This window comes from Arachis ipaensis, chromosome B09, assembly GCF_000816755.2.
Source record: "Arachis ipaensis cultivar K30076 chromosome B09, Araip1.1, whole genome shotgun sequence".
NCBI lineage: Eukaryota > Viridiplantae > Streptophyta > Magnoliopsida > Fabales > Fabaceae > Arachis > Arachis ipaensis.
In genome coordinates, this window is record NC_029793.2 from 99,949,997 (window position 1) to 99,964,588 (window position 14,592).

The window sequence follows — 14,592 nt, forward strand, 5'->3', positions numbered from 1 at the left end:
CAGTCTCGAGGTCTTTCTTGTATCACACAAGAAGAAAAAAGAAATTGGAATTCATTCAGCCGATAATTCTTATCAAATTGCTTCTTCCATTCCTTATTAAACGAATTCGGCCAGAGATAGGCATTCAGATTCGTTACTTGGGGCTCGGCTTCAGCCGGTTCAGATTGAGAGGGAAAGAGCAGCCCGCTTCTTAGAATGATGCCTGTTGTATGATCTATCTATCGGATTTTATTATTCTATTTTCGGTGCTGTTTTTCAGCGAATGAAAGAAAGCGCTCCACTCGCACTGCAACTCCAAAGGTTTTTTGTTCTTACTAAAAGTCGATCAATGCTAAGGCACGATCCTCTTTCTTCTTAGAAAAGGTTGCTGACAGTGATTTTCCTAAACAAGGGCAACTTCAGCTTTCAGCTGGCGGATCAATGCCACAGCTTCCCCTCTCGATTTTCCTAACAAAAGTGTCAGTGGGTACCGCGCTTGCTACCAGACTAAGAAAGTGGAGCAATAGACATTCCACTTGTCCTCTTCCTTGCCTTTATTTGTCGCAACAGCCCCTCACTGTTGAGTGAAAAGCTGCCTACTCTGTAAGAGGCATTCGCATCCTATTTAAAGCACTACTTGGCTAAAAGCCTACTACTTATTTTATTTATGCCCCATGCATCCTTTCTTTGGTCAACAACCATTGGTAAAGAAGAGAATCCAAAATAGCGTATAGAAAGATGGTCTATCTAGTACAGTACGATCAAGTCATTCACTTCGCTAGGTCTTTCTATTAGAGCGAGTAGTGGAAATTGCTCCACTTTCTAGTTTCTTTTGTGCATCTTTCTTTTCCCATATCGGTGCTGCCGCATGCCTTTGATCAATAGAACAGGAAGAGGAGTCAGCCAAAAAGAAAGAACACCAAAAGAAAAGTAACGACCACCAAGATATGCATAGTGATTCGATCTTTTGATCACCCATTTTTGGAAAACCATTTTGGGCCTTACACACGGAAGATTGGATTGCCTGAATCACGAATCTTATATACTGTGTTACGATCACCTCATATTGATCATTGAGGGGGGGGAGGGGCCGAGGCCGAGGATAAGTTATTTCGTAGGTAGTGAGTATATGAATTGATGGATTCCAGCGAGGAGCAACTCATTGGAGCTTCGTTCACGTCAGGGTCCGGGGTAGGCGTGTATTTTCATCGAGATGGGGTGGGTGGCCCCATGGTAGCCTTACCGTTAGGAAAGCTCGGTGTGGCGGTAAGAAGGTCAAAGCTCAATGAAAATCCATCCAAAAATTACGTAAGGTGATAGAAAGAATCCTTCAGTAGGCTAATCTTGACAGTTTTCATTTTCGATTGAGAAAGCGGCAGGCCCAAAGTGCACTACAGTAGCGCCTTGCGAGGTCGTAGAGCCGGTAACCCTCGTTCGCCTAAGATAAAAAATGCTCTGTCTTTGAGGAAAAATAGATATAGATAGTGTTCCAGGATTTCATTGTTTTGAGTCTTTACTTAACTCGACCGCCTTCCGACTTCCATGCTTTTCTTTGGTCAACAACCAAGCACAACTCAATAGAATAAATTCTTCAAGACTCCTACAGGCTTGCTTTTAACCATACCTGGTTCAGTCTGTCTGGAGGGAATTATTTTTTATCAATCACTATGTTTAACAATGTTCGATGCATCTCTTTATTTGATGAGAAGAGTCTTAACTCAACTTTGAGTGATACAGCTTCTATGTGGAATGATTTTCCATCGGTCCCTTCTGACCTACCACCCTTACCAGCCGACTCGGTTCCATCTGTCCCCTCATTACCTTCCATAGCAAGTGATGTTGAGGTGGAGCAGCCGACTCCTTCTAATTATAATTACGAGACTCATGGTATTGATGAGGATCATCCGGGTATTAACCCGGATAGTGAACGTATAGTAGAGCTTCAATCTAATATACACGATAAATTGGGAGAGTTGATGACTAACAAGAGTGACTAAGACGTTCTGAGTGCGGCCGAAGCTTTACATGGCGAAAGCAATAATATCCCTTTTTCTGGAGCACCTGTTAGATGATTTGAACAAAAACGGAATAGAAGGTGAAGCCTATAAGGATGCCCTGGATCTATCGGGTATATTACCCAATAAAGCAGCTTTTTGTGATGCAGCGGAGCCATGGCAATTAGGATTTCAAGACGCAATAAGTCCTATGATGCAAGGAATAATCGATTTACATCACGATATCTTTTTCTTCCTCATTCTGATTTTGGTTTTCGTATCACGGATCTTGGTTCGCGCTTTATGGCATTTCCACTATCAAAAAAACCCAATCCCGCAAAGGATTGTTCATGGAACTACTATCGAGATTCTTCGGACCATATTTCCTAGTATCATCCCGATGTTCATTGCTATCCCATCATTTGCTCTGTTATACTCAATGGACGAGGTAGTAGTAGATCCAGCCATTACTATCAAAGCTATTGGACATCAATGGTATCGGACTTATGAGTATTCAGACTATAACAGTTCTGATGAACAGTCACTCACTTTTGATAGTTATACGATTCCAGAAGATGATCTAGAATTGGGTCAATCACGTTTATTAGAAGTGGACAATAGAGTGGTTGTACCAGCCAAAACTCATCTACGTATTATTGTAACACCTGCTGATGTACCTCATAGTTGGGCTGTACCTTCCTTAGGTGTCAAATGTGATGCTGTACCTGGTCGTTTAAATCAGATCTCTATTTCAGTGCAACGAGAAGGGGTTTACTATGGTCAGTGCAGTGAGATTTGTGGAACTAATCATGCCTTTACGCCTATCGTCGTAGAAGCTGTTCCTAGTAAAGATTATGGTTCTCGGGTATCCAATCAATTAATCCCACAAACAACAGGGGAAGCTTAAGCAAAAATTAAAGAGTAGGGTGAGGGATAAGGGGGGAAGCCACTAAATGGAAGGCTTTGCTCGCTCTAAGGCTCGTTTAGTAGACAGCGAGTGGAGTGCATAAGCCCCTTTAGAGTTTGAGATAGGGGCGAGTACTACACGAGCTCGTAAGTCATGTACGGAACGAGCGGAGGAGAGCGACCTCATCTTGCTTGCTTCTGGCGAAGCTTCTAGAAGGCCACCACTTCATAGGAGCGATAGCAAAGCCGTAGAAAGTCAAACAGCTCGTATAGCTCGCAATAGCGAGCCTACTTTTAGCTTTTTTTTTTTACTTTTACCACAGAACCTTAACAAGGAAAGTCAAGAATATCATCAGTAAGAGGGGTTGCTATTGAATCCACTTCTCGAGTATACAAGGCCTTTTTTTTGTCTTTTTCGGCCTGTTGGTACTTGTCAAATTGAAACTCGATACGATAATAAGAAGATTCGCTAACATTACCCATTTTTTAGTGGATTTGGGCCGGGGAAAGTACGTGATTTCAAATTGCATCTTATAAGCATATGATCCTCCTTTTATTGTTAAAGTACCATCTCTACCTTTGCTATCTATGCTTCCTGGTCGCTAGACTCATTCTTCTACTTGACTTCCAGCGACTCTGCTCTAAGCTTAAGAAAGGTTCAAAAGTAGCTTTGGTTGCCGCTAAAATCGGATGTTATTTTTGTAGTGGTGAATTCCAGAACAGGTAAATTACCCCTCTCCTTTCGGGAACTCTCTTCTCTAGGGATTCCAATTCTATTTCTATTGACTCTTCCATGGGTTTTTTGTGTTGCTACAACAAAAAAAGTTTTGGTAACTTACTTACAGATTGTATCTTAAATAAAAGAAACATCAGCATCCTTTAAGCTAAGACTAAGGGATGGGGGGAACACTACCGATCCCGAGACAGACGACAAAGCTACATCGATTACAAAAAAATTTGAGTCAGTGGTGGCAGACCCTTTCCCGGCCCCTACAATCAAGCAACCTCACCAATGTGAATGAAAGAAAGGGAACCCCATACATCTCGACAAGTTCGTGCCTCTTTCGGATTTTAAGTGCGAACTAAAACCTCTTTTGAATTCTTATTATGACTCTGAAGTCCGGATATTTGGTTGCTTTCTACTCGACCGATGTGGTTCGGCTTGTTGCGCCACCTCACTTAACCAAACATATTCGAGAAGAAGTTCTACCAGATCTACAGCACTTGCTGCTTCATGCCCGGTTGCATCTGACTCTGCTGGTTCACCTTCTAAACAGGTATCCGTGATGTGTGAAAATCTATCCAACACAAAACTCACCGGCAAGTGTACCGGGTCGCATCAAGTAATAATAACTCACATGAGTGAGGTCGATCCCACAGGGATTGAAGGATTGAGCAATTTTGGTTTAGTGGTTGATTTAGTCAAGTGAACAAGAATTGATTTGAGTGATTTGTATCCAACAGAAGTTAAATTGCATGAAATTTAATGGGAGAGGGATAATTAACAAGAATTTAAAGTGCAGAGAAATTAAAATAACTGAATCTTAGAGTGCAAGAAATGTAAATTGCAGAAACTTAGATTGCAAGAAATGTAAATGACTGAAGCTTAAAGTGAAAGAAATGTAAATTGCTTGAATTATAAAAAGAATTGGGAATTGGGATTGCAAAAATTAAATGAAGAAAAGTAACTTGCATTAAACAGAGAAGTAAAGGATGAATTTAATTTCAACAGATCTAAACAAGAGAAGAATAATCGCTTGAGAAGACAAACAGAAAGTGAAATGTAGCTTGATTGCAGTAACTAAATGAAAGTTGAAGATCTCAGGGGTCAAGAGACTAGAAAACCAAGTCTAGATCTCACTGCCTTCCTTGATCCAATTCAAATATAAATTGCAAGTGAAGTAAAAATCAAACAGTAGAAGAAGCAAATTTAAATCTCAATTTTTCCAATGGTGCAGTGAAAGAAACAAAGAGAGATCTCAAGGTGAGATTGAGACAGAATTTCCTCAATTCTCAACACCCAAGACTCAAGTAAGATTTGCAGAAAAGAAAATAAGAAACCCAGAGAGGAAGAGAATTAAATTCTCCTCCAAGATCCAAAATCAAAGTTCCAGAAAGAAAAATTCTAAAAGAGGTACAAATTTTCAAAGTAAAAGTTTTCAGTCCATTCTAAATCAAACTAACTTCTATTTATACATTTTCTTCTAATGGTCTTGAAGCCTTGAATTTGGGCTCTTGGCCTTGATGGAATTGGATTGAAGGTAGCCTCAGTTGATTGCTCTTGGACTTGAGAAGAAATTTGTTTGCAATTTGGACCTTGGAGCCTTCAAGTTCGAGTCAATGTTTGAGACAAACGTTGACTCAAACATTTGCATGTTGATCATTATGCAGAACGGTGCTTTTCTGTCACTCACGTTTGAGTTCACGTTTGAGGTCAAACGTGGGCTCAAACGTGCACCCTCCAAGGCCATTTTGTAGCCAACGTTTGACCTCAAGTTTGAGGTAAACATTGGCGCAAACGTTAAGTCCCCCTGGTGTAGTAATTGTGCCAACGTTTGACCTCAAGTTTGAGGCAAACGTTGGAGTGAACATTGGCCTCCCCTGGTGTAGTAATTGTGCCAACATTTGACCTCAAGTTTGAGGCAAATGTTGGCGTGAATGTTGGCCTCTCCTGGGTGAATTTTTGAGCCAACGTTTGACCTCAAGTTTGAGGCAAATGTTGGCGCAAACTTTGGCATCTCCTGGGCATATTTTTGAGCCAACGTTTGACCTCAAGTTTGAGAAAAACATTGGCACAAACTTTGGCATCTTCTGGGTTCTTCTTAAGCCAATGTTTGACCTCAAGTTTGAGGCAAACGTTGGCACAAACTTGAGCTCTTCCCAGGGTGGTTTTGCTGCCTTCATTTCTATTGCTGCCATCCCCTTTCTTCAACCTTCCTCCAAGCCTTTTGGTCACATGTCATCAATCAACAAATGCATCAAAGCTATGCTAAAATCATGAGACTTCTTATCATCCTTGACATATAAGCAATTATAGCACAAAACCTCATGAAAATGCATCAATTTACTCATGGTTGATTGAATCCAAATACACATGAATTTCTACCCAAATGGCTTACTTGTAACTCAAGAAAGTGTATAAAACCTAATAAAAACAAAGGAAAAAGACTAGTAAAACTAGGCTAAGATGCCTTGGCATCACAACACTAAACTTAAATCTTGCTTGTCCCCAAGCAAGCATCAAACATAAGAGAGAATGATATGAAACAGAGAAGTGTGTATATCCTTATTGAGCATATAGTTGAATTCAATCCATGGGATTTTTATGCAGACAATGGTGGTTCATTTATTGTTTGCTGTTACATAAGAGATGTTTCCTTAAAGGTTTACTAAGTTTGCTGCTCTAAGGCTTTACTTTGGCTTGTTCTCTTGCTAAGTTTTCCTTCTTTGTTTTGCTCAGAGAGCTTATTATTCTTTGAAGGCTTGGTGGCAAATGTTGCAGCAGCCTTTGGCTTAATTTTTGCTCAATATTCCTTCACCACAGACACATGGCTCACCCTTTTCTTCCTAGGATCATTGATGCCCAACATCTCTTTGGATAACTAAGTGTTTTGTAGCTAGGTTGCTCTTTATTGTGGACTTTCAGTTGGCAATCCCAAATCAGTTGATCTAAGTGGCTAAGTTTTGAAATACTCCTTAGAACTTACTTGTCCAAGCATATCCTAATACAAAAACACCACAGGCATGTGTCCTAGGGTCTAAGCTATTTGTACATAGCCTTATTGTTTATTTTCTTTGCCACTTTTGGCTTTTTCTATTCCTTTTTCTTTCTGTTATTTCATTCTCAAGGGATCCTAAATGGTACAAGCCTTCATAACAACAAACCAGTTTACACTTCAAAGAACATATCATTATGCAGTATTTATTTTATGAACCATGCATTAAATCAACAAATACCACCACTGAATTTCATTCTTACTTTGGCAACATTGGACATTTACTTCCTAATTCAAACATTCCTCTTTTATTGAATTAAAAAGGCACAGGGACAAAGCTTGCATTTAGTTAGATGAAAGTGAATAAACACAAAAACACACTTAGGCTAGCTTATTTATTGCAAAGTTAAACAGACAGGATGTAAAAACTATTAAAATAAAATGACTATCAACTAAACAAGCATGCTCTTTCTTTATTGGATGTGATAAGTAAAGAGCAATTCCACCTTTCAATTGTCTTTATTTTTCTTCTCACTTGTTTGTTTGCTGGTTTCTCCCTTGCCCTTGCCTGTTAGCTTTTGCTAGAATCCAACTTTCTTCATTGTCTCTTTTACTCTATCTTCAAGGAATAATGCTTTTTCTACTTCTCTTTCATTCCTCCCCTTGAAGTATTCATCATAAGTAGGAAATGCTAGTTCCATATTGTGTAGATGATCCGCAATGTAGCTCAACTTTATTTGGCCATTTATGTTATAGTCATCTTGAACTCCATACCTTGCATCCTGAAGGGTTGTAAATTCTTTGAAAGCTCTCATGTTCTTAGCTTGCAGTTGGGTCAACTGGTCAAATGATTCATGAAATTGGAAAGCTTTTTCCTATTGCATTACTATGGATCTTGACTCATAATCCCTTTGTTGACTTATCATCCTCAATTGAAGCTCCTCTTGTCTTTGTTGAGACCTTGTATACTGTGAATGGAATTCTTCCTGCTTCTCTTGAATCCCCATGTATTGTTGTGACAACCTCTCAATTTCCTCTTGCATCTGAACCATGTCCATATTGTTCTGTGGTTGGTATTGTTGCTGTTCCTCCTGTTCTCCTTGTGGTTCTTCTTGTGGTTCTTCTCTTCTTCTCCCTCTTTGTGGCCTTCGACCTTGTTGTACCTCTGTGACAATCATCATCCTCTCGAAGGTTACAGGTAGGCCTGGATTCAACCATGTTGGGTTTGCATCCTCCATTGGCACTTTGGCTTTCCTGCATAGCCGCATAATGGTACTCGGGTAGTGTAGCCAAGCTTTAGCTGAACTCTTCTCTGCAATCCTTTGAATATCACTTGCAATGAGTTCGTGAACCTTCACTTCTCCTCCCATTATGATACAGTATAACATTATAGCTCTTTTTTTTTGTGACCTCCGAAGTGTTCACTGTGCCTAAGATCGATCTCTTTATTAGCTCATACCACCCTTTTGCTTCAAGGGTGAGATCTCCTCTTCTCAAGTATTTGTACTTGTTGTCAGCATTTCCTATCCACCCCGTATTCACCACACAGATTTCACTAACAATTTCATCATAATCAGGGTCTTCATTTATTCTTTGGTGGTACCCTAGTTCATCAAAATGGACTGTTTTTAGTCCTAAGACTTTCATGATAGTCTTTGAACTAAAATCCATTTCCGTTCCCCGTACATAACTCTTGTAAGTTGGGGCTTCATTCATGTCAAGCCTTGGGGTATTAGCATAAAATTTCCTTATGATGTTTGCATTGATCCTAGTGATTGGCGAGGTGAGCTCTTCCCATCTCCTCTTTTTAATCTTGTCTTTCATTTCCTGGCATCTTTCATCCGATAACAAAATTGGCACTTCCGGATATATATGTTTACCATTCATCCATTCCAGTTGTAATTGATGGTACCATGATTTGAACTTCTATTGATCATATTCGGGTTCACTTTCTTTAACCATGGGTTCCTTTCCTCTTCTTCGTTTGGTCCTTGAAGAATAAGTCATGCTCCCTTGATTGGTTGATATTGTTGAGGTTACGGGTGTATGGAGAAGGTTGGATATTTTTATGTGCTCTTGGAGGAAAAGTGTTTGAGACTAAGGTGGTATGGTAAATGATGATGAACCAAGGTGTTAGGACTTTGGTAATGAAGGACACAAAATTTGAATGGTTGGAATCCAAGATGTGTGCATTTCCTTCGTTCATGTGCATGGCTTAAGGGAGGCTTTTTATAGTCACTTTAATGAGGGATGGATGATTAGGATTCATTTGGACAATTTACAAATCAAGGGAGTGCATGCAAAGTTGAATGAGGACAAAGTTTTTCCTCTTCATGAAGTGCATCTCTTCGGTCATCAAAGCACTTCTCCAGGGTTGTACAGATTCTCCCTTCAAGCCATGTGATCCACTTTTGTCCTTATGCTAGCTTACCTTTCTTTGTCTTGTCCCCTCCATTGAATAGTTCTCTGACTACCTAATAATCACAACAAAACAAGCATTATCAAATTTGCAACAAGAGAACCTTTCATTTCTAAAACTATAGATTGACCATCATTCCTTATGCTTATTTAACCGTGACTTCTTTGTGTATAGTTTTGGAGGACACCAAACTTAGTGTTTGGTCATGTAGTCCAAAATGTTACTCCTCCAACTATTACCTTTGAAATTTCAGCGTCACTTTTGGTTAAACCTTCATAAGAAATGCTTTGTTTTATAAAAAAAAAATTAAAATTTTTTTTAACAACTATAAGCATCGTTGTACTTCCATGAGTTTCAAAACTCGAAGAGACCCTTGACTTTCATGACTTGTTCTTGTAATATGTACAACACTCAGCTTGAATGTTTGGTTACATATTCTAAGGAACACATATTTTAGGCACATCAAACTTAGAATTCAATCATATGCCCTCCAATGTCATGAATAGTTGTCAATTTTTCTCTAAACGGAATTGAATTCATGCTAGTGCAACAATTATTGTTCATATTGAAGTATTAGAGACAAGAAAACTAAATCATGGGTTGCCTCCCATGGAGTGCTCGTTTATTGTCACTAGCTTGACATTGGCCCCCATTAGGGTGGTTGACGACTACAGTGTCTCAGCTTGTCCCCCCTCATTGTGAGCTTCCTTTTTGTTCCTTGATGCTCAATTTCAGCATGCTCAAGTGAGAGTATTTTGCACACTGTGTAGTAGTCTTTGGCTTGTTTGCTTGTTCCTAACTGTTGATAGATCAACTGTACTTCATCACCCTTGGAGAACCCCTCAGTTGGGATTTTCTTGTTCTTCCACCCCTTCTGAGTCTTTTTTTTGCTTTTCTTTCTCCTTTTTGTTGATCTTTCTTTTTTAACAGAGGACCTTGTTTTGGGATTTTCCTTCTTAGTGGTCAACACTTCAATTTTTTCTTGAGTTCCTTCATCATTCTGCATCATCTCATTCTCTTTTCTTCTTGCTGTGTTGTCTGTTTCTTGCTTTGGAGGGTGATTATTGGTTGTCTTGTGGAAGTGTTGATCCTTTGTCTCTTTGTTGAACCTTTGGGGATATGGCAATGAAAGTGTGAAGTTCACTCCCTATCTGTGATCCTTGGTTGATTCCTCCATTGCTTACTTCCCCTTTCTTGAGATTTGTGGTTGGTCTTCCTTTTCTTGAGCCTGCTTGCCTGTTGTCACATCTTTGTTGCTGGCTTCCTCTTTCTCTGTTGGCTCTTTGTTGCTTTCCTTAGGCTTCTTGGTTGCTTCTCTGTTGTCCACCAATGTCTTCCCACTCATTAACTGTATAGCTTTGCACTCCTCTTTTGGATTAGGAATGGTGTCGCTTGGTAGTGAGCTTGATGGTCTCTCAATAGCAATTTGCTTGGAAAGCTGTCCAATCTGCCTCTCCATATTCTTCATGGAAGCTTCTTGGTTCTTTGTTGTCATCTCTTGGTGCTTCATCATTTTCTCCATTAAGAGCTCCAAATTGGTGATCCTCTGAGAGTCTTGTGAGATTGGTTGGTTGTAGGGTGTTGAGGGTTAATGGTAAGTATTTTGGTTGGTGGTTTGATTATTGGATGGATGATGGTTAGAGTTGGGGTAAGTGTTTTAGGGTTTTTTGTATGTATTTTTGTTGTTATTCTGCTGGTTGTTGTGGTTTGTATTTTTCCAACTGTTTTGGTTTGAATTCCTTTGCCATGGCTGTTTAGTCTAAGTATGATTGTCTCCCCATTTGAGGTTAGGGTGGATCTTCCAAGATGGGTTATAAGTGTCACCATAAACCTCATTGTATCCAGAGCCTTGATTATGCATGTAATTCACTTGTTCTTGATGTTGATCTTCACAAGCTTCTTCACCTTGCCCCCATGTGGTTGATGGTTGACTTGTATTTATTGCTGCAACTTGGAGGCTATCAATCTTCTTGGCCATTTGCTCAAATTATTGCTGAATCTGCTGCTGCATCATTTTGTTTTGAGCTAGGATTGAGTCCACTCCTTCCAACTCCATCACTCATTTCCTTTGTAATGGTTGGCGTTGCCTTTGGTGAGCAAAGAAATATTGGTTGTTAGCCACCATGTCAATGAGATTTTGGGCCTCCTCTGCAGTTTTCATGAGTTGCAAAGAGCCTCCAGCTGAGTGATCCAGAGCCTCTTGAGATTTCAACGTCAATCCTTCATAAAAATTTTGCAATATGTCCCATTCATTGAACATTTTAGGAGGGCACTTCCTGATTAGAGCCTTGTATCTCTCCCATGCCTCATAGATGGGTTCAATATCCATCTGTGTGAATGTTTTTACTTCAGTCTTCAATCTAATAATTCTTTGAGGCGGGTAAAATTTGGCAAGAAACTTGCTCGCTAGATCTTCCCAATTGTTGATGCTATCTCTTGGAAATGACTCTAACCATTGAGTAGCTTTGTCTCTGAGGGAAAATGGAAATAACAGTAGCTTGTAAATGTCAGGATGTACACCATTGGTTTTGACAGTATCACAAATCCTCAGAAAGGTGGATAAGTGTTGGTTTGGGTCTTCAAGTGGTCCTCCTCCATAGGAGCAATTGTTTTGAACCAATGTGATGAGTTACGGCTTCAGTTCAAAGTTATTTGCATTAACATTTGAGGTAAGAATGCTACTCCCATAATGTCTAGGATTTGCAAATGTGTAGGAAGCCAAAACTCTTCTCTGTGGTGGATTGTTGTTGTTGGCTGCTCCTCCTGGTGGATTTGTTGGGTTTATTGAGTGTTCCTCCATATCTTGGAACTCTTCTTCTGAATCCTCTTCTCCAACAATGCCTTTCCCTCTTTCTGCTCTTCTTAATCTCCTGAGGGTTCTTTCGTCTTGTTTACAAAAAGTGGGTATAGCTCCCCTTGTTCCTGACATACAACTAAAACAAAGAAAATCACACAAAACCAAAAAAAAAATAGTAACACTTCAATCCATTGCTAGAGTGAAGTTTTGGTTAGTTTAGGCAAAAATTCAAACAGTTAATGTGTTAGTCAAAAATAAAGAAAAATTGCTTAATCTAGATCACCACCTCACTTAATCATTGTCAACCTAATCAATCCCCGGCAACGGCGCCAAAAACTTGATGTATGGAAAACGATCCAACACAAAACTCACCGACAAGTGTACCGGGTCGCATCAAGTAATAATAACTCACGTGAGTGAGGTCGATCCCACAGGGATTGAAGGATTGAGCAATTTTGGTTTAGTGGTTGATTTAGTCAAGCGAACAAGAATTGATTTGAGTGATTTGTATCCAACAGAAGTTAAATTGCATGAAATTTAAAGGGAGAGGGATAATTAACAAGAATTTAAAGTGCAGAGAAATTAAAAGAGCTGAATCTTAGAGTGCAAGTAATGTAAATTGTAGAAACTTAGATTGCAAGAAATGTAAATGACTAAAGCTTAAAGTGCAAGAAATGTAAATTGCTTGAATTATAAAAGGAATTGGGATTGCAGAAATTAAACAAAGAAAAGTAACTTGCATTAAACAGAGAAGTAAAGGATGAATTTAATTTCAACAGATCTAAACAAGAGAAGAATAATCGCTTGAGAAGACAAACAGAAAGTGAAATATAGCTTGATTGCAGTAACAAAATGAAAGTTGAAGATCTCAGGGGTCAAGAGACTAGAAAACCAAGTCTAGATCTCACTGCCTTCCTTAATCCAATTCAAAGATCAATTGCAAGTGAAGTAAAAATCAAACAGTAGAAGAAGCAAATTTAAATCTCAATTTCTTCAATGGTGCAGTGAAAGAAACAAAGAGAGATCTCAAGGTGAGATTGAGACAGAATTTCCTCAATTTTCAACACCTAAGACTCAAGTAAGATTTGCAAAAAAGAAAACAAGAAACCCAGAGAGGAAGAGAATTCAATTCTCCTCCAAGATCCAAAATTAAAGTTCCAGAAAGAAAAATTCTAAAAAAGGTACAAATGTTCAAAGTTAAAGTTTTCAGTCCATTCTAAATCAAACTAACTTCTATTTATACACTTTCTTCTAATGGTCTTGAAGCCTTGAATTTGGGCCCTTGGCCTTGATGGAATTGGATTGAAGGTAGCCTCAGTTGATTGCTCTTGGACTTGAGAAGAAATCCATTTGCAATTTGGACTTTGGAGCCTTCAAGTTTGAGTCAACGTTTGAGGAAAACGTTGACTCAGACGTTTGCGTGTTGATCATTATGTAGAACGGTGCTTTTCTGTCACTCACGTTTGAGTTCACGATTGAGGTCAAATGTGAGCTCAAACGTGCTCCCTCCAAGGCCATTTTTCAGCCAACGTTTGACCTCAAGTTTGAGGCAAACATTGGCGCAAACGTTAAGTCCCCCTGGTATAGTAATTGTGCCAACGTTTGACCTCAAGTTTGAGGCAAACGTTGGCGTGAACTTTGGCCTCCCCTGGGTGAATTTTTGAGCCAACGTTTGACCTCAAGTTTGAGGCAAACATTGGCGCAAACTTTGGCATCTCCTGGGCATATTTTTGAGCCAACGTTTGACCTCAAGTTTGAGGCAAACATTGGCGCAAACTTTGGCATCTCCTGGGTTCTTCTTAAGCCAACGTTTGACCTCAAGTTTGAGGCAAACGTTGGCACAAACTTGAGCTCTTCCCAGGGTGGTTTTGCTACCTTCATTTCCATTGCTGCCATCCCCTTTCTTCAACCTTCCTCTAAGCCTTTTGGTCACCTGTCATCAATCAACAAATGCATCAAAGCTATGCTAAAATTATGAGACTTCTTATCATCCTTGACATATAAGCAATTATAGCACAAAACCTCATGAAAATGCATCAATTTACTCATGGTTAATTGAATCCAAATACACATGAATTTCTACCCAAATGGCTTACTTGTAACTCAAGAAAGTGTATAAAACCTATTAAAAACAAAGGAAAAAGACTAGTAAAACTAGGCTAAGATGCCTTGGCATCAATCCGCACCTGATACACATCCTTCTCCTGTAGCTTCTTCTTTTTCCTATATTGTGGTGGCTTATTCAGCGAGTTGGAGCTCCTACAGTTCCCGCCCCAGCTTCAACTCTAGCTCCCTTCGGCCTCGAAGATCATCAGGTTCCATCAAAAGTTTCTGTCTCACTCTGTTAATAGGTTTTTTACTTCTGCATGTTGGAAATCAAGGGGGGGGGGGGGGGGGGATTTTCATACTGAAATCGATTCACCCGAAAAGGAAGCAAGGCTTCCATTCTGCGAGGAGAGAATAGATTATTATTGTGATTTAAAGCACACTCTAATATCATAAGGACCGAACTCATCGGATCAGAAAGAGATGGCCAGTCCTTTCCTAATGTGAAAGAGCTTTATTCCGGTACTTCACACCCAAAGAAAAGCTGCACGGAATAGGGGCCTTACTTGTCCCGGTCCGGGAAGAGGTTAAGGTATTGTGGTTCCTCCCACATATCTTTCAACAAGGCATCCTAAGAACAAACCCTTACAAACCTCTTAGAGATGAGAGGCCTGTTGGAATTCATCATGCCCATTTGATATTTCATTTAGTCATCCCACCTAAAAGCACTCTTTC

At 39.6% G+C, this 14,592-nt stretch overlaps 1 protein-coding gene and 1 long non-coding RNA gene across 2 annotated transcripts in view; one reads left to right on the forward strand and one right to left on the reverse strand.

Annotated features, from left to right (window-relative positions):
* On the forward strand, positions 1,609–3,183 carry LOC107619623 (cytochrome c oxidase subunit 2). The gene has a single exon (XM_016321925.2). It carries the CDS (start codon positions 2,005–2,007, stop codon positions 2,878–2,880), a length of 876 nt encoding a protein of 291 aa, XP_016177411.1. The 5' UTR covers positions 1,609–2,004; the 3' UTR covers positions 2,881–3,183.
* LOC110266251 overlaps positions 11,291–14,592 on the reverse strand; it is a 7,262-nt gene continuing 3,960 nt past the window's right edge. Inside the window, exons 2-3 of the long non-coding RNA XR_002353341.1 lie at positions 13,654–13,656; positions 11,291–11,301 (exon numbers count right to left, since the gene is read on the reverse strand). This is a non-coding gene — a long non-coding RNA (uncharacterized LOC110266251). The remainder of the gene's footprint in view (positions 11,302–13,653; positions 13,657–14,592) is intronic.